Source organism: Colossoma macropomum, unplaced genomic scaffold (assembly GCF_904425465.1).
Source record: "Colossoma macropomum unplaced genomic scaffold, Colossoma_macropomum, whole genome shotgun sequence".
Classification (NCBI taxonomy): domain Eukaryota; kingdom Metazoa; phylum Chordata; class Actinopteri; order Characiformes; family Serrasalmidae; genus Colossoma; species Colossoma macropomum.
Window position 1 is genome coordinate 7,632,327 of NW_023494789.1, and position 27,090 is coordinate 7,659,416.

General features: G+C 41.0%; 1 protein-coding gene across 1 annotated transcript in view; it reads left to right on the forward strand.

Moving 5' to 3' along the window:
* Window positions 1-6,996: 6,996 nt before the first annotated feature.
* scn1lab (sodium channel, voltage-gated, type I like, alpha b) overlaps window positions 6,997-27,090 on the forward strand; it is a 50,630-nt gene continuing 30,536 nt past the window's right edge. The window contains exons 1-10 of the mRNA XM_036569954.1: window positions 6,997-7,205; window positions 17,445-17,767; window positions 18,561-18,679; window positions 18,831-18,920; window positions 19,695-19,823; window positions 21,339-21,430; window positions 23,031-23,291; window positions 25,263-25,326; window positions 25,563-25,704; window positions 26,400-26,606. Coding sequence (XP_036425847.1) covers window positions 17,498-17,767; window positions 18,561-18,679; window positions 18,831-18,920; window positions 19,695-19,823; window positions 21,339-21,430; window positions 23,031-23,291; window positions 25,263-25,326; window positions 25,563-25,704; window positions 26,400-26,606 — 1,374 coding nt within the window. The 5' untranslated portion in view covers window positions 6,997-7,205; window positions 17,445-17,497. The remainder of the gene's footprint in view (window positions 7,206-17,444; window positions 17,768-18,560; window positions 18,680-18,830; window positions 18,921-19,694; window positions 19,824-21,338; window positions 21,431-23,030; window positions 23,292-25,262; window positions 25,327-25,562; window positions 25,705-26,399; window positions 26,607-27,090) is intronic.

Sequence of the window (27,090 nt, forward strand, 5' to 3'; positions counted from 1 at the left end):
ACTCTAGATTCTGGTCATCTCAACTGGACAGGCAGGACAATGTTTAAACATTTTTTTGCATGTTCATGTTGTCATGATGGGAATTGTCCAGTTGGTGGGGTGATAACACCAGGCCGAATTTAAATAGGACATCAGGTAAAGTGGGACACTTAAGCTTAGTTGCTATTTTGCATTCTTCAGCCAGTTAAATAATATCCTTATAAATATGATGGCATGAGAACTTGTTTAAAATGGGATGGCTGTATTTTTGTCATTATGTAACATAACTCTTTGTTCACTGGTTTGACAATGAATAGAATAATATATTTAAATGACTGTCAATACCAATTTCTGTTTAATATTTATATGAAACATGTGCAGTAATTTCTATCAGCTTTTGATAAGGAGCTATTCATAATATATTTTAAATGTGGAAGCAGCATCTCTCTCAATCTCTCCAATTGTATAACATACAAAGGGAGCCAGATCCTCTTTAAACAGATGCAGCACTCTGTGGGGGAAAAAACAAATGTCAACACACATCTGTGTAGAACTGTAGATAAGCACCAAAAGACCTCTAAGGTCGTGTGGTCATTCTGTAGTCAGGGTCATACCCGTAAAAGGAACTCCGGGTCTAAGCTGGTTTTCTCCATGACAGAAATGAATGCCGTTTTGGAAAATCGCCAGTGTTGTAAACTAAAATGTTATAAACTCAGTATGTTTTTTTTTCTATGTGTGTTTTACCTGTGAATATCACTGGATCTTCTGAATTGCAAGATAAGTAGCCAAAATACTAATTGCTACTTACAAGCTCAGACATCAACACATTGAATCAAAATCATAAGGCTGACACCCTAACCAAAGTACCCCACACAAACCAGCAAATGTAGTAGTTAAGTTGCTTTGGCTGTAACCTACACTTTGAGTAGTGAGTGTTGTTACAGAATCAACCTCTGAAATAATGCGTCATTCTGTAGCTGGCATCATACCCATATTTCATTGCCGGGCCTATGCAGATGCAGAAAAAAGAATGCCGTTTTCATTCACTATCCCACTTCTGGCACCAGTTTAGCATCAGCAAAGAAAATGATGTGGAAAACATTGCACTTTAAAGCTGAATGCTCTTTTACTGAACAGGCAGCAAGGGAGAACTGCTACTTAGTGACTTGGATAACCAAGAGGCTGGGATAGCAGGCAGGTCACTTCTAGCCATACACTTTTTCATAGCAGGCACTAACATTTGCACCATGTACCCCACAGCCCAGCACAGAATAGCACACAAAACACATGTTAACAACAGCAACACATCTACAATAATTGTCTCTCCTACCGGTGCTTCCCAAGAGACTCTTTGCTTTGTTGCTTTGCATAGCCATGCCTCCTGTGTTGCTATGGCAGCACAGCCAGTGTTGGGATGGCACAATACTAACACACACGTCTCAAAATTAGGATACTACTGCCAAAGCAGCTTAACTAACACACTTGACAAAACTTGCTGGCTTGTATGGGGTATTTTAATGAGGTTGTAATGTCTTATAATGTCAGTTCAGTGTGCAGTGGTGCTAGCATGCATGTAGCATTAGTCATATTTTGGCTCCTTGACAACCTCATTATTCAGAGGATCAAGTGACATTCGGAAGCAAAACATGCATGAGGCAAAACGTGCATAAGGTAACATGTACTGGCTATAAAACATTTTGTTTACCCACAGGGTCTGTGATAATGCCTCTGTTGCATGTGGTCAATCAAAAACATTTCGAAGCTGATATGTTTGTATTTCTGTTCTGATATGTAGTGCATTTCTGTGTACAGGAAGAGGGTCCATAAAAAGAAGTAAGAAAAAAAGAAACCTTTTTCTGTTTTCCCTGTTGTGTAATGTAACTTAGGTTACAATGCAGTTATCTGTTCTTCATCTGATACTCACTTAAACACAATAGATCTTTCCCTTATGTTTCTTGCTTTGACAAGCTCTACAAGCTTAACTTTACCTGCACTTAGGCTAAATCAGTACAGACTCAGCTTAATATTCTTATTATTAAGCCTAATTATTCCTTTAATGCTGGTAACATTTTCTGATTTCTCCAGCTTCTTGTTTAAATTTTCCCTTTCCATTTTAAATGGTGTGGCAGATACATTCTGGCACCTGAGACGTTACATTTACTGCTGCGCCATTTAAGGTGGAACTGGAAAATTCAAAAAAGAAGCTGGCGAATAAGAAGCTGACTTCAGCTTTCTCCAGAGTTGAAAGGCATTAAAAGGGAGGTCGCTCTGTTGGGTCTGTCAGTGGGTAACATGTTTTGTTTTGTTTTTTTCCCATTTGCTAATGTTTGTGATAGCTAATCACAACTGCTGCACTATTTAAGGTGGAACTGGAAAATTCAAACAAGAAGCTGGCAGATGGGAAACTGACTTCAGCCTCGTAGTTATAAGACTGATAGTTTTTTTTTGATAAGGAGATTTAGGCTGTCAAAATATCTAAATCTAGATACTAGGCTATCAGTATACCTTGAGTTTTATGTTCGGCGTTACCTATAAATATGCCCTATGGTAGGACATTTCGACAAGGTAGCACAACGGGTCAGGACAGTGCCATAGTCTGCCTTACAATCGTGTAGCTTAGCAATATCAAATTGATGTGCAGCAGCATTAGCTTGCATGTTGCAGTATTCATATTTTGACTCTACAATCTTGTAATTCAAAGGATGCCGTGATATTCAGGAGAAGAAATGTACACAGGACAAAATGTATTGGGTTCTGAACAATTTTATTTCCCACAGGGGGCAACAGAGGTGATTTTTTCAAAGCCCCATTTATTTTGTCCTTAGAGCATTCAAGCTTAGACCTGGAGTTTCCAATATGGGCACAACACAGACTACAGAATGACGCATGACTACAGTGGTCTATTCATTTTCACCCACTGGGAACAACCGCAGAGACAGTTTATGAGAAGCCTGGCCACTTCCTATTTTCCCTATTATTTTAAAAACAGGACTGCAAAACGCCAGAGGGCACCAATGAATTGAGCGTCCTCAATGGGGTGAATGGAGCTAAATGGCTAAAGACAAAAAAGTTAAAATAGTTTCTAATCACTTGACGTCATGAAGGCATGGAGTAATGAGAGTAAATTGCGCTCAACGAAAAACGAAAAGTTAAAATAGTTTCTAATCACTCGCCCAGAACTTTCATTTAATTTTAGAAAGTAGAAGGATTTATTTCACTAAAAAACAAAGAAATCGTACCTATACATTTCCTTTTTTCTACAACAAACGGGTTTTGGGCAGCAGAAGGCGGGCATTACTGCTAGAGCGTGATGATTGTTTGGCGAGCGGAGCAGCTCATTGGCTGTTCGCGCTCACTGACGTCATGAATGTACATTAGGCGCCGTTTTAAACTCCTATAGCTCGAGATTAAAAGCTCTTAAAAATATAACAGCGGTGTTAAATTGTTTAATGCTGTTCTGTGTTCAGGAAATGATTGTATTCTGTTACATTAAAAATGTTTAAGCGTTTATAAACTATGATTTTGCTCAAATGCTCCATATCAACCCATTCATTTTGGACTCGCTCGGGAGCGCCACCTAGCGTTTGAGAAAACCGGAAGACATTGCAGAGTGGTAATTCTGCTCTCTACAAGTTCTCTGACGACACCACTTCTGAGCTCTCTGGCGCCTCCCATTGAAGATGGGCACGAGACAAACTCTGATTTTGTCCATTGATGGTGACCTCAGTTACTGTTCCCGCTGTATTTCTGAACACTTCTGCTGGATTTCAGGTGAGACTAAAGCTAAAATGTATAGCTGTAAAATATAACAGTACGTTTTTTGAATTTGTAATGCTTACAGAAAGCTAATGTTAGCAGGAGCCCTCCTAGTCTGAAAGGTAGCCTAATTTAAATTACTGGTTGAAGTTAGCTAGTCAGCTAACAAGGTAACGATCCTTAGCATTAGGTATAAACATTTTAATTTAATTTAACATGAATTATATTGTGTATAAAGCAAATGTAAACACATCTAAAATGTATTATTAATCCCTGATAACATATAATTATCTAAACAGTGTCATAGAATTATGAAGTGTAACCAAACAGTTGGAAGAGAAGAAGAGAGAGTGGAGAGAGAAAATGACCTCAAAGGATTGCAGCAAAGAGGATTCATACAAGATGTGGACTCCAGACAGAAGGTAATATTTTCAGGAAGGAGTGACCAGCAACAAAACACTACCTCAGAATTCTGTCTTCATTAACTGCTTTATAACTCGTCCACACTTAACACTAAACACTCAGGGTCACCTAAAGGCGTAAGGAACGCGATGACAGAAACAAGGCAGGAGACTAATGCACTCTTCAGTACGAGAATATAACGGCCTGTAACGTGATATAATAATTACACAATAAACAATAGTATATGAGCATTTAGACAACTTATACCTGGAATTTAAATAAGAAAATAAGTAAAGTGATAAATGACTCAGTAAATACATTAAATAACAATAAAAATAACAAACGTATGAATTATGTATTATTTTTTGCTGGAATTTATGTAAGTATTATGTTTAATATTCGTAATATAATATTTAATAAATGTATTATTTATGACTTTCCGCATTTAGGTTTTGTATTTTGTACTATGTGTTATTTTAATTTTTGATTTATTTTTATTTCTAATGTATTTAATTAGTTTATTCCATCCGTATTATAATAAGGGGACTTGTAAGCATAGCAATCATTAACTTTATTTATTTATTTATTTTATTTTATTTTTTTTACTTTTTTTAACTTTACTTTTTTCATTAAGTGCTGCAGATCTGGTCCTCTATGAGGCCAGGGACTGACCCTGCCCTTCACCAAGGGACGCTACACACAACTCGGAGTCGATTTGAGACTGAACCGCTCTGTGCTGAAGGCTCCCATCAGTCAGGCAGAGCAGATAGCCACAGTGACTGACCGCTCAGCAGTAGCTTCTCCCAGTGGATGAGTGTCTTAACACACCATAACACCTCGTTCATCATCACGACTGTAATAAAGAGCTGATGATTTTTTTCTATTTTTGCTGTTAAGGAAAGTAGAAAAAACATAAACCGCGGAAAAGCCCAGTGATTTACTTGCATTACAGCGATTTTTTCCGGGTGAGCGCGTGGATGCCGCGAGGCCCTCGGTGATGCGTGACGCATCGGCCCGGTTTTGACAGTCCTCGAGCGGCGCTCATTAAACCCTTCAGCCCGCGAGGATCTCTCACCCAGGCGAGCTGGAAAGCTGCCCGAGATGCGGAGACGGTTGAGGGTGATTTCAGCCAAAGCGGGACACTTTTTGGGAAACATCGCAGTTAAAATCCCTCACCAGCAACTGAACTGAGATCCGTTTGGCTCTCATATACATTTACATACTGAAATATGTTATTCGTTTTCTCTCTCTCTCTCTCTCTCTCTCCCTCCCTCCCTCTCTCTCTCTATCTCTCTCTCGTTATGTCTCTTTCTCTGTTTCTCTCTTTCTTTCCCTGTGCTTCTCTTTCTGTCTCTCTTTCTTGTTGTCTCTCTCTTATTCTGTCTCTTTTTCTCTGCATCTCTCAGTTTTTTCTTTCTGCATCTTGCTCTGTCTCTCTCTTTTCCTGTTTCTCTCTCTCTTGCTCTCTCTCTCTCTTGGTGTCTCTGTGTCTCTCTGTTACTCTCTATTGCTTTTCTCTGTTTCTTTTTCTTGCTTTCTCTTATTCTGTCTCTCTCTTTCCCTCTGTTTCTCTCTCTGTCTCTCTCTCTCTTGCTGTCTCTGTGTCTGTTACTCTCTCTCTCTCTCCCCCTCTCTCTCACCTTTTCCTTCTCTTGCTCTGTCTCTCTTTCTCTCTCTCCCTCTCTCTCACCTTTACCTTCTCTCACTGTTTTTTCTCTATCTCTCTCTTGCTCTCTTTCTGTCTCTCTGTCACTCTCCATTGCTCTCCCTCCTTTTCTTTCTCTCACTGTCTCTCTTTATCTGTTTCTCTCTCTATCTCCCTCTCTCTTTTTCTGTCTCTCTGTCACTCTTTATTGCTCTCTCTCTCCCTCTCCCCTTCTCTTGCTCTATCTCTGTCGCTCTATCTTTCTGTTTCTCTCTTTCTTGCTGTCTCACTCTTATTCGGTCTCTCTCTCTCTCCCTCTCTCTCTCTCTCTCTCTCTCTCTCTCTCTCTCTCTCTGTCTCTGTCTCTCTCTGTATTTTTCTCTATCTCCCTCTATCTTGCGCTCTCTCTCTCTCTGACTAGGTGATCTTTAATGGAAGGTTTGCCGTCGACAGAGGGCGCCCTCGCACTGCCCTGTGTTCTCACGCGCCTCTCCCATGCCGCAGGTGCTGTTTATGGGTAATGGACAGCTTGATGCTCATCAGCGTGGCCAACGACTCTTACTGGTGAATCTGATACTCCGGAGTCTTGTAGCCCTACTTTTCTTAATGAATCGAATAAAAACGACAACTGCACAACACAGCAGTGCCCCCCTCCGCCCCCCTCCCCCTCTTCGTCACGTAGCCTAACCTAACAGAAATGTTGAGGCCGGAGTCAATGAGGTAATGCGTTGAATAACATGCCTCACTAAAAATCTGGTTAATGCCTCCACATGGCTCTTCTATATGATATATTTAAAAAGGAGATTATTTGCACGTTTAACATTTACAAACAACTACAGTCTTAACAGTGTCATTCCGATGTGCCTCCTTTAGAAAGCCTACATAGTGCTGCATAACGTTTACTATGAGGTACGTGCAGCTGCGGAGTCTAAAGAATGGCTCTTAACGGCGCAGATATATTGCTACCAAACACAGAACCACGTCACTGCACTAAAAGAGGAGCTGATATCGTTTAGCGCAGGTGTGAAATGGTCGATGCCTGTTTCAGCCGTCAGCTGGCCAGCCGAGCCATCTATCAATATAGCGATATTTTCTTGTTTATGCAATATCTGCTGCACGTGCGCGCGGGTGTAAGGTACGGTGGCGCGCAGACGCTCCGCGCGTCCCTCCCACCAACCACAGCCACCAACAACCGGAAGCGCCTGTGTCGGTGAGAGAGCTACATGGCGAGACGAGCGACGGCTGAGGGGACATTTTCGGCGAAGATAATTACCGTTCGCGCAGAGACAGGAATAACCGCCGGGCTTTCATTCTGACTCATTTTCTGTATGGAAGACCGAACACAGCGGTGGAAACCGAAGGTGAGACGGGCTAACCGGGATTGACCGTCACTCAGGCTCGAGCAGGCAGAGGCTTGGCCATGGTGAGTAGCTAATAAAGATCCATACAGAAACGTCTGGAAACGCAGGAGGACAGAATGGGAAATGTACACGACAGGGCTTAAGATGGCAATATATGAATGAGATATTTACTCATGTTTACCTCTTTATAGTTCGCTATTCGGTCATTTGCAGAAAAGTGTCTTCAAAAAAGGAGAAAGAAAGAGAAAAAGCACCTCAGTCGACAGCGCGCGAGCACTGATTGATCAATCTGTTCTCAAGAGAAAAATACTGACAGGAAAACGTGACATATTTGCCTTTTTCCTCTTTCGTCGTCATTTTTCTTGACACCTCAGGTGTGTTTTTATAGCGAGGCCAGTAGAGTGAATTAGCCTGATTTGGCATATGGAGGCTGAAGGGGGGCTGTGTAATGGGTAGTAACGGAGCTTATGTGGGCAGATGAGAGTAGTTTAAACGGATTAAGATTAAAGAGACTAGATGTCACACGTCATACATCAGATTATACCTTTATGTGGCTTTTTTGTTTTCCATTTTCAAGGCTGTACTAAGTGGTGAATGGATAAGGGGCACGTTTAGCCCCCTCCCTCCCCCATCCCGTTGCGAATGGAGACGGTGGTCGAATCTGGCTGATAAGAGGCTGAAAGGGGGGGCGGGGGTCGTTTTGTGTTGCCTATGCAGCCTTTAACGAGTGTTTTTTCCTGGATGCATTAGAAACTCTGCGGCCTCTGTCATGGCGGCGTATTGATAATGCGTGTCGATGAAGACCCCCCCCCACCTCCTCCTCCTTCCCTACACCTCCTCTTTCGCTTCCTCACCCTCCACACCCAGCCGCGGCAGCCTGGGAAAAAGAGGAATCCAATAAATAAGCGCTTGACAAAAGGCAAATGTTCGATTCTACGAAAGTAGCTTTGCTTGGATAATTTTAAAGTGATTCGTGAATGCGTGCGTGCGCGCGCGCGTGACGGTGGGAAGGCACGCCCAGAGCCGTGTTCGTCGTTGCACGGCCACCAGTTTAGCCCTCAGAGTGAATCCTGCCTGTCAGCGCGCGTTCCCTTCGCTTTGCTAGCGGCAGTGGTTGGTGTTTGCGGTTGGGGTGGGGAGGGGGGAGGGGGAGTTGGCGGATCGGTGCGCGCGGCCCTAGCGGCTCCGTCCTCATACGACGCTCGCGCAGAAGCCGTGCGCACCGTGGCCTTGCGCTTATGACTTCGGTGCGCTCGAGGCTGTGGACGGACCGAGACGTCAACATGGCGCCAGCTGCTTCGCCCCCCTCCTCCTCCTCCTCCCGCTGATGAAGCCGCTGATGTAAAGGTAAGGCTCACCTGCCCCCCTCCATCCTTAAACGGTACACGCAGACCCATTTCCTTCAGCTCCAAACACCTCCGAGCCGAACAAAAAGCTCGCACATGCTAGGCTCGGTATGTCGTGACGGGCGCGCGCGCTCTCCGGTGACCTTGTCCGCCAAAAAATCGCTTCGAAACGGATCTTCAGGCATCCACGTCCTCACCTTGCTGATGAGACGCTCGCATCAACGCCCAGTGATTAGTTAATGGCGCCTGTGGACCAGAGCTCTCGTCTCACCGTCTGTGTTCGCTCCAGAAAGAACGAGCATTTTAACATTTCTGTGGAGAAAAAATGAACAGACTGCGATAGTTATTATTCCTGACCCTTGGACGTCATTACGCATCTATAGGCTTGATGAGTCTGACAGGGCCCTGCCGTGATGACACAGCCTTAACAGGTGTGTGCTGATGGCCGTGTATTTAGCTCTTTATGAGGACCACATGTCCACGGGGTGAGAAAACGTGAGAATATGTGACAGTGTGGGGGCACTTGGTTAGTCCCCGGGAGGAAAATGTATTTTTTTAATAGTAAATTTGTAGCTTTTTGTTGCAAAAAGAAGAAGATGAGCATTTGGTTGCTGAGGCTAAGGTTAGGGTTGGGTAAGGTGTAGCCTAGCAGCGTTTAGTCAGTGGAAATACGTCACTTAGAAAGGAATACAATGCGTGTGTGTGTGTGTGTGTGTGTGTGTGTGTGTGTGTGTATGTGTGTTAATGCTGGTAGCTCCTAACGCAAGAATATTGTAATATTGTCACATTTCTGTGGATGAACAAAAAAACGGAGCACTTTAACGACAGCGTGCTAGCGGTGCACCTGTTTTTCAGCACCACGGACAGCAGCTCGTGTCAACTCGCTGTAAAAGGGGAATTCCACCGATTTTTCCAAATTTCTGCAAAATGGAAACATTAAGAAATAAAAGTCGTCCAGAGTGGTTTGATGTGAAACGCGTAATTCTGGAGAAACTTCAGAATCTGTCAATTCACAGCGGTGCTAACCAGAGAACCAGATGCCTGATTACGAATATCTTGCTCCAAGCCTGAGACATTGTTTTACGAGTTTATTATTAGCTGTGTGATTTTGGTCTGAAATATATTTCTTTAAAGCCCATTTATGGCGGAGAGGCACAAGAAGGGAGCTGTAAGGCTAAATAGTACACATTTACCACTATTTCACCATTATTAACATCCTATATAAAACCACAAGTGTAGGTTCAGTAGTAAATAAAATGGCTATATTTTTGTTGTAGACATCCCAACCCCTGGTTTCTATAACCACCACTGTAAAGAGATTCGAGTTGGCAAGTTTTTTTACAGTGCACTTCACAGCCGACCACTCTGAATGACTTTGATTAGATATCAACATTTGATTTATGCAGAAATAAAAAAATGGTGGAATTCTCCTTTAAGCTTTATAGAGGGGTCTGACTTGAAAGCCAAGAAACTAATTGGTGAAATGGCTTAAAGTTGCAGTCAGAAATCTACAGTATGTAGCTGGAGTCACAAAAAGATACTGGTTTGGGTAACGATAAAAGCATAAACGCAATATATTTACTGAAAAGATTTTACTGAAACCCCACCAAAAAAACAAAGTTGGTCAGGCAAACAGAATTCACACAGTAGTGTCTGGTGTGACCACCATTTGCCTGTAGCAGTGCCACGCACTTCTAGGAAAAAATCTTGAAATTTGTTGGTCAAACTGTTTCAAAATAAGGAAACGAAATGTATACAGAAGTGTGTATGTTAGAGTTCTTTGGCACTATTTTCTATGGCACTGACACAGAAACCAGTGGGTATGCTTTATTGAAGTGTTTCATCCACACTTACGCACAAGATGACTGTAACACTCTTAGGTTTATTTATGACTTTCAAGCTATGAGGCAGTTTTGGAGCAAACACAGTTGACTCGCTTAGGCTTGAGTTTGGGACATTAGATTCATTCTGCTCAGTGACATGCTGTCAAGCTTTTTCAGCATCTTCAGATCCACACAAACTCACACCCACTCATGCACACACAGATGTACTGTATGTCATGGTTGTGAAGTCATCTTAGGTGATGTATTTTCTGCTCTGATTGTAATTGGAATGTTTGAGGCCTGGATGTTTGATCTGGTTTTGATCACTGCAGGGGTTGACAGTCTTGATAGTCTTGTGGCCAAATTTTGTGGCCAGAGTAATTTGTTCACTATTAAGCATGTTTCAGTACCAAAAAAGACAGGTGTTTCTTTAAAGGATGAAAACATTTAGTAAAAACTTTACATGAGTAAGAACATTGGGCCTCATTCTCCAATATCTTCCTAAGTTTGTTCTTAAATGTGTTCTTGAGAAAGATCCTAAGAAAAAGTCTGTCAGATTCATGACGTGTTCTTAAACCGCAGAACTGTTCACACCTTTGTGCTTTTGAGTGTGTAGATTCTGTTCTTACCTAAGAACAAATCCTGAATAAGAAAACATTGGTGAATGTCACAATCTTTGGGCATCATTTGCCAATGTCTTCCTACGTTTTTCCTTAATTTTATTCTTAAGAAAGGTAAGAAAAAGTCTACATCAGATTATCTATGTGTTCTGAAACTGCAGTATTATTCTCTAAGAACAAAACTAAGAACAAATCCCAAATAAGAAAATGCTGGTGAATGTCAGAATCTATGTAAGAACTGTGTACACGCTCAGAAAAAAAGGTAGGAAACTGTCACTGGGGCAGTACCCTTCTTGTTACTGGGGTGGAACCCTCAAGGGTACATCTCAGTACCTTTAGTCAGGGAACATAATTGTACCGTAGTCCACTGAAATTATATTTTCTAAATTGTATTGACTCCACACACCTCATCTCGTCTTTATTGTTCTGTTTTAAAACATTAGGTTATGAAAAGATGGACTTAAAAAACTTGTTTAAGGTACACAATTGGACCTTAAAACCACTGTTGTACCTTTGAGGGAACATTTACATTGTTTGTACCTTGGTGAACAAAAAATGTATCTGCAGAGAACCTTCATTTCTAACAGTGAAGGTGAATTTCACGAAGAAATTTCTTCTTAAGAACAGTTAGTAAATGAGGCCCTTTGTTCTTTGTGAAAACTGCATAAAAGAGCAGCAATATGACATGCCTGGGATACAAATGCTGGTAGAAAGAATCATTAGAGCCCTGAATACCCAGCCTGATGGTCATCAGCATAAGAAGTCATTTTTTAAGTCCCTAAATGATTTGTTTTAAATATTTGTCAAAAATTACCCTATTTTGACTCATAAAGTGATTTATTAGCAGTCGAGGTTTTAAAAGCTATCAGCTCTGGGAAACAGTGTTTTTAGTGCACTATTAGTAAAAATGGTTCAGTATAGTGCCAAAAAAGGTTATTTGACTCAAACCAATAGTGGAACCCTTTTGTAAAAAGGTTCTGTAAAGACTGTGATTTACACAGTGTGTCAATATGAGAACAGTTGAGTACCATTGAATATGAGTGATTTTTTTAAAGCAATTTGCTTGTTCTTACAATGTCTTACAGTCTGAGGATTAGAGCTTCTGGAACAGTGAATAAGGAAGGTGTATGTCCCATAACACACTTAAACACTTACTTGATTGCCAAGGTTATTTGCTGAAAATATGCTCATTATCGTGTTTTGGAATCGTCAGACCTGTCATTTGCCTAGTTGGCCCCATGACACGTAACTGTCTGAAACCCAGAAGAAAACCAAGAAAACCCAATTGGTTTTGGACCATTTGAGAAAAGAAATGTGCTTGTGTGTGTGTGTGTGCTGTTAAAAGAATAGACCCAGAGGCAGCAATATGGGCACAGCAGAGTCATACAGTAATAATGGAGAACATGAAAAATAGTTTTTGGTGATCCCCCATGTCCCTCTCAGGGAGGTGTGGTCAGGCCTTTGGGAGCTGATGTGCAGCATGGTATACTTTGGAGTAATGGCTCTCTTGAGGCTTGTCTTTTTTTGGAGGGGGAGTTAGATGGTAGAAGGCTGATGATGGAGAAGGAGTTGTTTGTGTCTGTGCTCTCAATGGAGAACATGCTGCACTCGCTGGGCGCCACTGAGGCACCGATCTGGGAGAGATGAGGAGACAGTGCCCGCTCGCCATTTGAGGAAACACACACACACACACACACACACACACACATGCACAAATACTGTATGTTCTGTATCTGCCACTGGGCACAGTATTAGACATGAGTGCTGTTCTGTTGTATTGCAAAGAGTATCTGGTGCTTGAATGGACAGTGAGTCAGAGAGGTCCCAGGAGTGACGTACATCAAAGACATGTAGACTCTTCTGCGGTTGCTGTTGGTGCTGTGTGATCAGGCCTAAATACTAAATACCGTCCTGTTAGACACAAACTTACTTTGGAATGGATATAAGCTGAATCTTTGCGTCTCATCGGTTAATGAGATAAAAACGACTGCTTTCAGGCACTTCTCACTTGCAGTAAGATGATAAATGTAGTGTGATGACTAGTTGTAGTCCAGTGTTTCCCAGTCCCACTGCACTGCATGTTTCCCCTGCTATAGGTTAACACACCAATTTTAGCAACATGAAGGGCTTTTCAGGGGAGCTGATGGGTTGTGTAAGATGTGTCAGTCTAGGAGAAGGATTATGAAAAACATTTAAGTAATATTTTCAGATGTCAAATATGTTTATGTGTAGCTTTTATATTGCAACACATGATGAAAATATGTAGACTGCGTACGTCTAACCTGTTTTTCCCACTGTCAGATATATCACTTTATTTTGATGGCACCCTGTAGCTTATCTTTAAATGTTCAAATGGTTAGAAATTCAAATCATGAATGATAATCAACAGGGTTAGGGTGAGGTTTAGGTTTTGAGTTTAGAGCAAGATTAGGATTAGAGTGAGTGTTAGGCAGTCCTGGTGTCAGGAGTCATTTAGAGGTCCCACTAACTAATCATGATGCTTTCCCAAACGGACTATTTTGAAACGTAAAAGATTACTTTAAGTAAAATAGGAGGTTTCACATGCGTCACTTTCATATTGACTGTATTTTAGGGTTGTGCTTGAGAAAGTAAACCAAAAGGAAGGTTTCCTGAACAGGTAGACCTTTGGTGATTTGCTGTAAACTTGGCTGTCCTGTTGATTCTTCTCTGAATTTGTGGCACCTTTAAACAGATCTAATGTAGATTTCTCTCCCAACATTTTCCTTAGCTGTGCTTTGTTTCTATCCTGATGCCTGGTGCACCCCACCCCATTGTGATTTTGGGATGCCCATACATTTTTATCAAAAAGTAATACATAAAACAATATGTTAATCGAAGCAAGAATGCATGCAGACAGCAACAGCAACAGTGGTAAAAAGGAAACAGGAAAAGTAGTTTTTGGTAATTTCTCATATCATTACATCTTTAAGAGGTGTGGTCAGATGTCCAGAAATTCTTGCCTGTGGAGTGTTCTGATGGATATGGCTGAGAATGAAAAGCCATTATAGATAACCAGAGACACTTATCTGCCATAAGAAGAACCAAATACACAGTCTGGCAGGCGTTGTGTTTCCACTGGGACTGATTATTTTGTCGCGCTCATTGCATTAGGTGCGTTTGAGGCCACACCACTGTTTGGAATGACTCCAGCTGTCAATTTACTGCATAATCTAACAGTAATTTACTCAATCCACTTGAATCTTATGGAGATCCATCTTAAAGACTATGTACTTGTCTTTCTCCGTGTCTCTCTCTCACGATCTCCCTTTCTGTCTGTTCTTATATCCACACACACAAATTCACTTTGTATTCTGATGTAGAATGAGTTAGAGAATGAAGAGGAAGATTTGTACATCTCCAGGGTGATGCCCAGTTCAGGGCCATTTATGCCTGGCTGACCTGCTAGCATCACTGCTCTGGTGAAACACATAGACCTGGCACTGTCATTTGCAGAGTTACATGGACCTAAACACACGCATGTGCATGAACACACACATAGAGTTATGACAGATTATCATGGAATGTCTTATGGAAGAATGGTTTTGTGGGGACGATGTCCAGGAGAGTTCTAGAGATTTGCAGAAGACATGCCAAGAGAAATTCCATCATTTTTGTGTTTTGCTGATGATGGCATCTCAGCGGGCACCGTGGACTCTTCTATGAATCTTGCCTGTCTCTTCAGTCGAGATTTGGTGTTGTACAGGGTTGTCTGGCTCAGCAAATCTTCCTTAATAGAAATATTTTAAAACAGGATTTTAACAGAAAATGTGTACCAACTAATTTGGTTGGTGCAGTAATTGTTCAGGTAACTAAATCAAGTTGGTTAAGTCAGTTAACCACATGTGTTTTGACATCCTATTTACAAAGCAAGCCTCCCTATTTTATGCTTGTTAGTTTGGCAGTAAGATGGAAGATTCTTTGCATGTTTTATGTAAGTGAACAACAAATATGAAAATATCAACATTTCTTCTGAAATCAAAGGCATTAATAGGATGTTTGTCTCCCCTTTGCTTGTGGATAACAAATAGAACTCCAGCTTAGAGGTGGGCAATTTTATTATATCACAATATTTTTATCATACACTATAGGCATCACAATATTTAGTTCTGAGGTTTAATGAGTTGCAACAGACAATATATAACCTGTATTGCCATTACAACACTGTTAGAAATAAAGGTTCTCTGCAGGTACATTTTTCGTTTTAAGGTCCAATTGTGCACCTTAAATAGGTTTTTCAAGGTGAAAAGTACATATTTGTGTCTTTTCATAACCTAATGTTTTAAGACAGAACAATAAAATAAAAAGCCTGGAGACTTAGAAAATGTAATTTCAGTGGATAATAGTACAATTATGAAAAAAGAGATGCAGGGAGGGGCGAATGAGGAATGAATTGAAGAAGGAAGGGTATGAGAGAGGTAGTGAAGAAGGGAAAGGGGTAGATAGTGAAAAATTTTCCCTCGAAGGTACAACAATGGTTTTAAGGTCCAATTGTGTACCTTAAACAAGTTTTTCCAGGTGAAAAGTCCATCTTTTCATAACCTAATGTTTTACAACAGAACAATAAAGACGAGATGAGGTGTGTGGAGTCAATACAACTTAGAAAATGTAATTTCAGTGGATAATAGTACAATTATGTTCCCTGACTACAGGTACTGAGATGTACCCTTGAGGGTGCCACCCCAGTGACACGAGGGGCACTGCCCTAGTGACAGTTTAGTACCTTTATTTCTCAGAGTGTATAAAACTATTAAAATACTATAATAAACCTACCACTACAGTATAGTAACTTTTTGAAATGTAATAAAAAGAAATTGAATTCTTTGTATACAATGGTTTTTATTGAACATTACACAAACTGCACAGAACTAAATCCAATTAAAGAGGGCTAATTATGCTTTCTTTGAAATGAAATGTGCGGTTGGGAAGTGTTTTTAAGTGCTGATGATATCCGTGATATGCTCAGAAAAACATAATTGAATTAATTTCATAATTTCTCACAACTATAAAATATCATCATATTGCCCACCCCTACTCCAACTCCCAAATCCCAAAGGTGCTCTAATCACGCCAGAGAACACAGTTCCACTGTTCCACAGTCCAGTGCTGGGGGCTTTGTACCCCTCTTGACATTGGGTATTATAATCTTGGACTTACGTGCAGCTGCTTCAGAGAGTCCCAATCTTTCACATTGCTTTCCTATGGACGTTTACAAGCTGTGTGTGCACACTGCAGTGGGTGCACCTTAAAAAATGGAATTCTGCTGATTTCTCCAAGTTTCTGCATAATTAAATTTTTGAGAAATAAACAGGGTCATTCAGAGTGGTTTGATGTGAAATGTGCCCTTATAGAGAAACTATTTTGAGTCAGAACAGTGGTGGCAGGAACCAGAGATCTTAAGAGTTTATTGCCTCTAAAACACTACGTCATAGAAGGTTATTACGTGAAATGGTTACAAATACGCTGATTAATTTGTCAGACATTGTGTTAAAATGATTTTTGAGGTAAGGCTTAAAATGTGTTTTTTTAAAATTCATTATTGGAAGACAGGTACATGCAGGGCATTGTTAGGCAAAATAATGCCCAGAGAAAACTTATTTTTTCAGATTTATCTCTATTTTACATTCATCAACATTACATATAAAACTAAAAAAATAAAATGAGTAAAATAACAAATAAATGCATTGTAATTTTCTCAAAGATGCACTATTTCACATCAAAACACTTTGTTTACATCTCAGTTATTGAATTATGCAGAGATTTTGAAAAATGAGTGGAATAACTGTATAAGTAGTTGGATGTATTTAGATACTTTTGGGCTTATCGTATGTGTATGTTTGTGTACGTCTTGCTAACAATGACCATCTGTGTTCTTTTTGTTGTTGATGGCCTCTGGATAGAATTGAGGTAGATCTGCTAGATCGCTTTAGGAAATATAGTTGTACATTTAGTTAAGGTTAAGCCTAGAGAATCTCTCCATTTTATAAGTAGTTTATTACACTGTTCCCAGTGTGTTGTGTTCATATCAGATAGTTCTAATTCTTCCAAAATGTTTGTCAAAAAACCTGCTGTTTTGGCTGATGATGTATCAAAGTTAGGGTTCAGGCTTTTATCTTTGAAAATCAGTGTTTTTGGGGATTAGTGTATATGGTTGACATACAGTCAGCAAATACATCTTTATAGATTTATGAAATGACTTTAGATTAATATTTTACACGATAATATTTGTCATTTTCATTTAACTGTCATCTAGCTTTGAATATGGCAGTTTCTTTTTTTTTTTTAAGTTATTTCCCTGTTCATTATATTTTCTACCAGTCTGCAGATACAACCTTGTATAACAGTGGACAAAAACGGATTTATGCCCCATTAAAAATGTAATTGTTCACTGAATTTGCTCGTTATTTGTTTTGGAATCACACTGACCATTTTAAAAGCAGTAAGGAGTCTAGAAGTCTGAATCTCTGTCTGTTGTTTTTGTGTTTGGTCATCAGCCCCCGGTGTGACAGTAGGTTAGCTGGTCCGGCTGCAGGAGCAGGATGTCAATATGGCCGCCCAGCTGCTCGTTCCTCCCGGACCTGACAGCTTCCGGCCCTTCATTCCCGAATCCCTCGCTGCCATCGAGCGGCGCATCGCAGAGGAGGCGGCCCACCGTCCCAAAGGAGAGAGGCGCAGTGATGAAGACGACGAGAATGGGCCCAAGCCCAATAGTGACCTGGAGGCGGGGAAATCCCTGCCCTTCATCTACGGGGACATCCCATCGGGCTTGGTGTCTGTCCCTCTGGAGGACCTGGACACCTACTACCACGACCAGAGAGTACGAGAGAGGAAGGGAGGGAGGGAGATAGAACAGAAAAGATGGAATTTGATAGAGGAGCGAAGGAGCTAAAGAGAGAAGGGGGAGAGGAAAGAAGAAAAAAGAGAGGCAGGGAGGGGCGAACGAGGAATGAAGGAAGGGTATGAGGGAGGTAGTGAAGAAGGAAGGGTATGAGGGAGGTAGTGAAGAAGGAAAAGGGGTAGATAGTGAAAGAGAGAAAGAGACTGGCAGAGGGAAGTTCAGAGAGTGGGAGACTGAAAGAGAGCTAGGGAGGGAGCGAGATAGAGTTAGGGAGGAAGAGAGGGGGAGAAAAAGAACATAGGGAGGGAGTGAAGGAGATGAAGATAGAGGTAGGGAGAGAGAGGGAGCTTGGAAGGGAGAGATGAAAGGAGGAAGGGTAGATAGGGAGGGAGAAGCAGAGTAAGAGGAAATGGGGAGGTAGGGAAGGAGAGATGGAGGTGGGAAAGAAAGTAGAGGTATGACAGTGAGAGGGAGAAAGGGAGTGAGATAGGGAGAGAAGGAGACCTTGAAAGAGGGAGAGAACAGAAAGAAAGGAAAAAAGGGAGGATAAAGGGGTAAAGAGAGAAGTAGGGACAGAGGGTGGTAGGGAAGGAGAGAAAGAGAGATTGAGCGAGTGAAGTTGGCAGAGAGAGGGAGCACAGGAGGGAGAGAGGGAAAGAGAGGGAGGTGGGTGACGAATCGAAGAGCTAGTTGTGAACGTGTAGTAAGGTATTTATTTCATAATGTTTATTGAGCAGAGCAGAGACTGACCACACTCCTCTCACTGTTTCAGACCTTTATAGTATTGAACCGTGGGAAGGCTATATTCCGCTTCAACGCCACGCCTGCCCTCTACATCCTCAGTCCCTTCAACCCTCTGAGGAGAGCCGCCATTAAAGTGCTGGTGCATTCATATCCTTCTCTAGCACAATACCTTAGAACGCACTATAGGAGTTTGGATTTGTGTGTGAGCACTAAAACTGTATGTGTAAGTGTGCATGATTGAGAGAGATGAAGAACGAGAATGTTTTGTCTTGATTTACGCTCCTTGACTGCTGTCCACGATGTTCAGTTTCGTGATCATGTGCACCATTTTGACCAACTGCGCCTTCATGACGCTCAGCAACCCTCCAGAATGGGCCAAGAATGTGGAGTAAGTCTGTCCTCAGTGTAGCTACAGTGTGTGGTTTATTCATGTATGCATATCGTAACTGTCCAACAAAAACATCTCAGAAATGGGAACTTTTTAGGAGAAGGCAAAAACGTTTTGTGGACGTTAGTGCAAAGAGATAGTATTCATTTTGGAGCGTTTCTATTGGTCCATGCTTCATGCAGTGTTCACACAATGTTGTGTTCAAAAGACATAAAAAATAGAAGTTGAAAAAGTGGAGATTCATGTTTTTTTTGGACAACAACGATATGCGTATTAGAGGACTGACAAAGCCATCTGGTCCCCTGATTTAGTTTTCTAAACATTTTTATAGGCTGAGTGGATTGATTACTTGAGCTGCAAGGGCCTGTATATGGGCTCATAATTAATTTCATAGTAAACCCATGCATATTATGAATTTACTACTGACTTCGTAGTAAAATCACAAGTTTCATGACACTTGCTCGATATTTTATAGCAATTCGTAATATTATAACAATGGATAGTTTCAGTTCTAAAATCTGATCAACACAGAGGCTGTTTATTGTGATTGTTATTAATGATACGTTTATTGCTTTACTACTTCGCTACAGCAATGAGTGGCAGTAATAAATATATTACTTTATAGCTTTACTGCAGTCATGAGTGGTTTATTGTTTTTGATAAGTCTTAATAACTGAATAATAAACCTGCTAGCGTTCTTAGGCTAATATATTTCAAATATTTGGATTTTATTATGTCTCTTCATGGATAAGAGTGTTTTTTTTTGTCATGCAGGTACACATTCACAGGGATCTACACATTTGAGTCTCTGATTAAGATCCTGGCCCGGGGATTCTGTGTGGGGAATTTCACGTTCCTGCGAGACCCCTGGAACTGGCTGGACTTCAGCGTCATCGTCATGGCGTGCGTGTCCCTGAGTGTCTCTTGCTGTAACGCATGCTATGGATTATTATGCATATTGTTATTATAGTGTATTATAGCATAGCGTTATAGACAATGTATTGTCTGAGAAATGTAAGAGGTATTCTTATGTGTGCACACTGTGGATAAACCTTAGTCAGCTCCTTAAGTTGCTTTAAGAGAACTGTGTGATTGTTAGTATGTGTCTGCACTGTAAAGAATTAAAAGTTAGGTCAATTTGAATGTTTAAACAACAAAATTCTGCCCTCTAGACACCTTATTGGAAATATGCTTCACGTGCTGTTATCTAGGCCTCATACATAACACTAATTGACCACAGCGAATCATAGTCAACCTTGTATTGCATATTCGTAAATGGTGAAATCAACTTGCCCCACCACATTATTCTACTGGACAGTCTGAAATGGCCTGAATTTCTTTCTTTCAATTTTTTTTCTTCTGCTGGTGTTGTCTACCAATCATCATCTTTATCCACGATCAAGCACAGCCTGAACACGCTAAAATAAAAGATAGGATTCCAGTAAGATCATGAACTTTTTTATTTTTGTCATATTTTTAAACCTTACCAGCTTTTGTTTAAGCGTTTAGCCTTACTAGCATTGTGCTAGCATAATTTCTGCTTGCACCTATATGGAATTCTCCATTGTATGTTAGCATCAAGCTAACAGTGCAATTCATTCATTGTCTCCCAGGAGGTTTTTGTGGCAGCTGAAGACGTCCAGCTGAAGACACATGTAACATGTTTTAACTTTATACTTCGTTAACTTCAACGTTATTTTTAGTTTTTTAGTAAAATTTGTACAAATTATTTGAGCTTAAAGCCTAATATTAACTCCCCAAAGCCTGTTACCCTGTTAGCTGTCTGAGAGCTGATTGTTTAAAAAATATGTTGTATACATGTATATATGTTTACAATGTTATAAGTCCTTCTACCTCTAAGATGAGTTAAGGTACCATATATTTGAATAACCAGGCTAATCCTTAGTTGGTGTCTGGTATTAGCACTCTCCTCAGACTCATTCATATAAGGCTGAATTAGTGTGATGCATCTGCGCCTTACTTAAAACTAAGCTGCTCTGTTATGTTTGACACATACTGTCAATGAAGAGGTGCCGATGAATATACAGCATGCCCACACAGCGAAGTGGAAAAAGCCAACAAATAAATAAAAAGTATGAAACATTCGTTTTAATGCCCTTTTTGAGGAAACTTTGGAAGGTGACTAAAATGACTGAAATAAGCTAAACCTAAAATTAAAAAAGCTTCTGTGAAGCTATGCAGAAAAAGCTATGCAGAAAATGGACTTAAACCTTCAAGTTGGCCTGACTTTACCTTATTTACAGTGTTGGGTGCTGTTTTAGTGATGCCATGTTTGATTGTGAGTATGTAAATGAAGAGGATGACCTTAGTGATTTTGTTTGAGCGATGTATATGCGTGTCTGTGAGAGAGAGCGAGTGTGTGTGGGCTCTGTGGTAACTCTCTATTTGATCCTACAGGTATGTAACTGAGTTTGTAAACCTAGGCAATGTGTCAGCTCTCCGCACTTTCAGAGTGCTCAGAGCATTGAAAACAATCTCAGTTATCCCAGGTAAGGGATGTGCGTGCGTGTGTGTGCGTGTAGGCGTGCGCATGCCTCCTTATTGCGCACGTGTGTGTATGCGCAAGCACAAGGTGTCAGTCAGGTGTGCGTCCGTGTGCGTGTGTGTGACGTTTCCCTTCTTTCTTGCTGCCTTTGTCCCGTCCTAACGTTGTGTGTGTGTGTGTGTGATTCCCCCCCACCCTATCCCTCCCTCCCCTCCTTACAGATATGTAACTGAATTTGTGGATCTGGGCAATGTCTCTGCACTGAGAACCTTCAGGGTTCTACGAGCACTCAAAACTATTTCAGTCATCCCAGGTGAGAGCTAGCTCACAGCTCACAGCTCAAGGCCAGAGGCTGCCTCTTTATCCATCCGAACTCTCGCTCACGCCATCCCCTCCTCCGCTGGCCTCTCTCTCTCATTCTGTCGCTCCTAGCGGCCTGAGAAAGCAGGAATCCATTCGCATGGAAAAGCAAAGGGGGAAAAAAAGGATTCCAGGCTTTTGTAGAACACTTTGTAATGTTCCTTACTCCTTCTGTTAGATTCCGCTCTGTTATTTCCCAAAGATCATGTCTTGGGGAATAGACAGGCCGTTTTGATTTGTGTTATTGTTTTGCATGAGACATTGCTAAAGGCTACAGCGTGATGTTTTGGAGGACTTTTATTACCTTCTCTTCTTTTTCTTTAAATCTTCTCTATTCTTCCTTAATATTCTCTTTATTTCCTTTATCTTCTCTTCTCTTCCTTATTTGTCTTTTCTTTAACTCTTTTCTTATCTTCTCTTCTCTTTTCTTCTGTTCTCATCAGTTCTCTTCTCTTCTCTTCTCTTCTCTTCTCTTCTCTTCTCTTCTCTTCCTTGTCTGTCTCCTGTTTGAGTTCTGTGTGCATGCGCACCGTCGCCAGTCTGTTTTATTTCGTGTTGTGTGAGTGTGAAGCATGGCAGGACTTTGCCATGACACACACACTCACACACACATGAAGCACACACACAGCACATTTGCACATACCCATACACTATTCTGACCCCTTCATACATGTGCAACACCTGCAAACACACAAACACAAAATGCAGTTATACAGTGCACGCACACACACAAACACTGCATGCCTTAATGTTTTTAACAAGCAGCATCTCAAAACATTCTAATGCACTAATAATGCAACAACATACTTTCATTACTAGCAAATACTAAACTGGCTCATCTACTAAACTAGTTAAATAATGACTACATGACTGTTGTCATAATACCAGTCATGAAAAGGAAACACAGAAGTATCTCACTCAGTAAAGCAGCCACACAGTAATATGCATGCTTGCGTATGGCATTCATCAGCTTTTTGCCTAAATACTGCACAGATACTTAGTTACTTGTTACGTAGTAAAAAAGCAAGTCTGGTGTTTATGCTTTTGCTAAATACCCAGATAGAAAAATGTATCTTAATTATTACGCTTGTTCTTAAATCTCGGTCTGTTTAATTCTGTCATAGAGCCTATGAAACATTTCTTAAACCCTAAGTAAAGTTTCAGAGCAAACCGTGTGAGTGAAGGTTTTTGTGGTTGTGTGTGTCTGCGCGGGTGTGTATGACGTCTGACATGTATCCCTGCAGGCCTGAAGACCATCGTGGGCGCTCTCATCCAGTCAGTGAAGAAACTGTCGGACGTGATGATCCTAACTGTCTTCTGCCTGAGTGTGTTTGCACTAATTGGCCTGCAGCTGTTCATGGGGAACCTGCGGCAGAAGTGTGTGAGGATGCCGCAGTCCAACGGCACTGAGGGCCTGGCCAACAGCAGCCTGACCGCAGCATTCAACCTCAGCGCAGACAAAGGGCTGAATACCTTTAACTGGACTCAGTACATTCTCGATGAGAGTAAGCACGAATGAGATGTCTCAGTGTCCTTGCTTTTTGTTTCTCCTCGCTTTCTCACCAGTCTCCTATTAATATCTTCACTGCACCATCAAACGTTTGGTGACCGCTTGCCTTCTTTTGAAATTTTCAAAGTAATGTTTGATTTTCACTACTACTCTAAGTAAGAAAAATAACCCCAAAAAACTCATTTTTGGTATATCTGTGCAACTTTTGGTCCTCCTTGGTGTTCGCCTAAATACTAATTAGACAGTTTTTATTTTCAAACTGTTCTCTTTTGCCACAAAAGTTGGTTTAAGCACCTGAAAAGTTTGAGTGCTAACTTAACAACAAAAATAAAATGTGAGGTTTCCCGTTATTCCCAAGATAGCATTTTTATCAATGGAAACAGTCACGTATGGCTATCATACCATACATTCGAAGAAGGGGTTTTAACATAAAAGCCATTTAAAAAGAAGTGCAAGGAAAAAAAACAGACCAGTGAGGTCTTTGGTCATGTATCAAACAGAGAGAGCACTCAGCTCCCAAGAATCACTGTAGTGGCTTGATGTACATGGTGTATACACTCTGTATATACGCACTCAACCACAACTGAAACATTCTCACATCTACTCACTCAGCTCTTTTCAAACCCTTCCACTAATGCATCAAACAACAGAAAAAGTGGGAATACAATATTTCGTAATATGGCAGAGACTAGTGACGCAGTTACATTTTCTGAGTTGATTAAACCATGTAACCATATACCATATAATTTATCATCAGTTCATGTTAGGAAATGATAAAAGAGACACGACGGCAGCTGAAGTACAAGAGGGAAATGCATACTAAAGTCTGTGAAGTCATCTTATGAATGCAAAACTAAATACCTCAAAATTTTTCAGGTAACTCTGCTCAGCTTAGACAAACATAATGTTGTCAAGTGAGGACTCTTTCTAACAGCTAAAGCAGTGTGAGTTATTACAAGCAGCCTAACGCAGCCTCAGGTTTTCCGTTTCTGTCAAGTGTCCACAGAAATACGTGTGTTCCAGTATGGATTTGACGCTAGTTCCAAAGTCCTTCATGAGATCTTCTGGTTTGAAGTGTTTTAAATGCACGCAAATGTTTCTCAGTACAAATTATGTGTTTCATTGCAATTTAGGTTATTTGTAGCAGCAGCAACTTTTAACTGTTACCTGTTTCACAGTTTTTCAGTAGTTTGCAGTGAAGTACTGCTTTTCTTCCTGCACACATTGGCATAGTGATTGACATAGAGTAAAAACATTTAATTGCACAGAAAGCTAAGATCTTTACTGAAATTGTAATGCTGAATGTCTTACGGTAGGCCACCAACTGAAGCAGTGCAAGGAACTCTGGGAGACTGACAAGTTCTCCAAGCTAACAGTCAACTCTGGAACTGTACTGCAAAATGTCATGATTTTTATTCTGAACGTTTATTTGCAAGGCAGGAAAATTGAGCAAGACTATTTGACTATAAGTTTTACAGTGTTTTCAAAGAAATATCTTTGCCATTTTTCTACATAATATGTTGTTAGATGTCTCCAAACCTGTAGCAGACACCATATATCTATGTTTACATTTTTGTGAGTATGTATATGAGAGCATGAGTGTGTACACCTCTCCTTGTGATTTAGTTAGCGTATATGTGTCACACTCAGATGTGTGGTGACACAAGAGGGCCTTGGGGCCGTGGGGAGTGTACCACTGGTCCAAGTCAAATGAGTCACTGTGTGCTTGGAGCATCTGTGTATGTGTGTGTGCGACCTCTCTGCTTGAGGGAGTGAGCTCATAGTCTGTGTGGTTCAAAGGCCAAACTTAGTCTGGACACAGATACACTCCCTGTAAGCTACAGCATCCAGTCCAAGAACAAATTGCATGAGCATGTCAAAAGTGCCTCTGTGTGTATGTGTGTGTGCTTGCGTCATACCTATTCCTTGCTTTGTCATTCATCTTTTATTGTTCTCTTCTCCTTAGGTAATTATTATTTCCTCCCCAACCGCCGAGATGCTTTACTGTGTGGGAATGCTAGCGATGCAGGGTAGGAATCCCAATTATTTATTTCATCTAACACACCCCATTTAGCAGTTTGCTTGAATATATTCTTTGATAACTGGAATACAGTGGAATCTAACCGTAGGTCCTTTCAAGTGGTTTGAGTGCATAGTATTCCACTGATTGATTGCGCAGTACTTCTCTCTGATCTGTGTTCTACTGTGGACTCTCTGATTGGTTAAACATGCTGAGAGTGTCTCTTTGACTGGCTGGACTTTGCAGGCAGTGTCCAGAAGGTTTTCAGTGCATAAAGGCTGGACGTAACCCTGACTACGGCTACACAAGCTTCGACACGTTCAGCTGGGCCTTCCTCTCCCTCTTCCGCCTTATGACACAGGACTTCTGGGAGAATCTCTACCAGCAGGTGTGCTGTCCAACATTCGTCATGCTTTTAAAGTGCTGGTTTGGCCAAAATGCTAATTCATTCACACACTTGCCTCAAAATGCATGAAGTTATTGAGTTATCTTAAATACTTGCCTATATGGTTTCTGACACTGTATAACATTGATAGCTAAAAATAGCAGTAACAGCTTGAATTTTGTTTTTACATTTGTCCATTATGTCTGCTTCTATTTGTTGGAATGACTGTCTGTGTCTGAACCATCTCTTGAAATGCTATTAGCAAGCTTTGATTTGCTTGGCTGATTCAATTCATCCATTGCGTTTTCCAAAGGACAAGCTCTCTTGCATAGAGAATGACTTCCACTTCCAGGAAATGGAGTTGTAAAAACTAAATAATGGTTGTAGTCTCTCAGTTTTAAATGACAACGGCAAGAGGGAATACACAGTTCTCAGTCTAGCTCTCTGCTCCTACCATTAGCTGGCTCTAGCTTTCTCTCACACTGCTACAACAGCCTCTGCCTTAGCAGAACCTAGCCCCGCCCTTCACAACAAAAGTCCCTGCAAAAAAGCATTTCTAATGATCTACATAACCTAAAACTAGCATGCACAATATTTTCTGAAAAGGCTACCCTATTATTTTTACGCTAAACAGAACACAGGCGTGCTCTGATGCCACAGTATGATTGTTTAAACGTTATGTTTATTTTGCCTTCCAGACTCTTCGTGCTGCTGGAAAGCCCTACATGGTGTTCTTTGTGCTGGTGATTTTCCTGGGCTCCTTCTACCTGGTCAATCTAATCCTGGCTGTGGTGGCAATGGCTTACGATGAGCAAAACCAGGCTACCATTGAGGAGGCCCAACAGAAAGAGGAGGAGTTCCAGGCCATGTTGGAGCAGCTAAAAAGACAGCAGGAGGAGGCACAGGTTAACAAATATACACAGACCCACACATATGTACTAACACAAGGGGTTGTACTGGAATTTGATTGGGGGTTGAACTCTTCCTGAGTTCTCAGACGTTTACCTTTGTAGCTCCTGTAGCCAACAAGGCAACAGAAATGGATGTTGTTAGGTAGTTAAAAGTTACACCATGCACGTACCAAAGCAGCTAGGTAGTTCCATTTACGCATAATCTGCAAATTTGGAAATTATGAGGGCTGTCTTAAAGGTAAGATCTGTCATATTTGTTTTTATATGGATAGTGAACTCAATTCATCAATGCAGTTTCACGTGATCTTTTACAAAAGATTTTAGTCCTAACCGGCATCTAACATGCACCCCCTGCCCCCACCTAATCATAAAGCATCTGGTCCAGCCAATCAGGGACTCCTGAGGAAGTTAAATAGCTTGAGCAGTTGTTGGAACTATATTTTGCAGGAAGGTATATATCCAGGACCAGGGTTGGCTT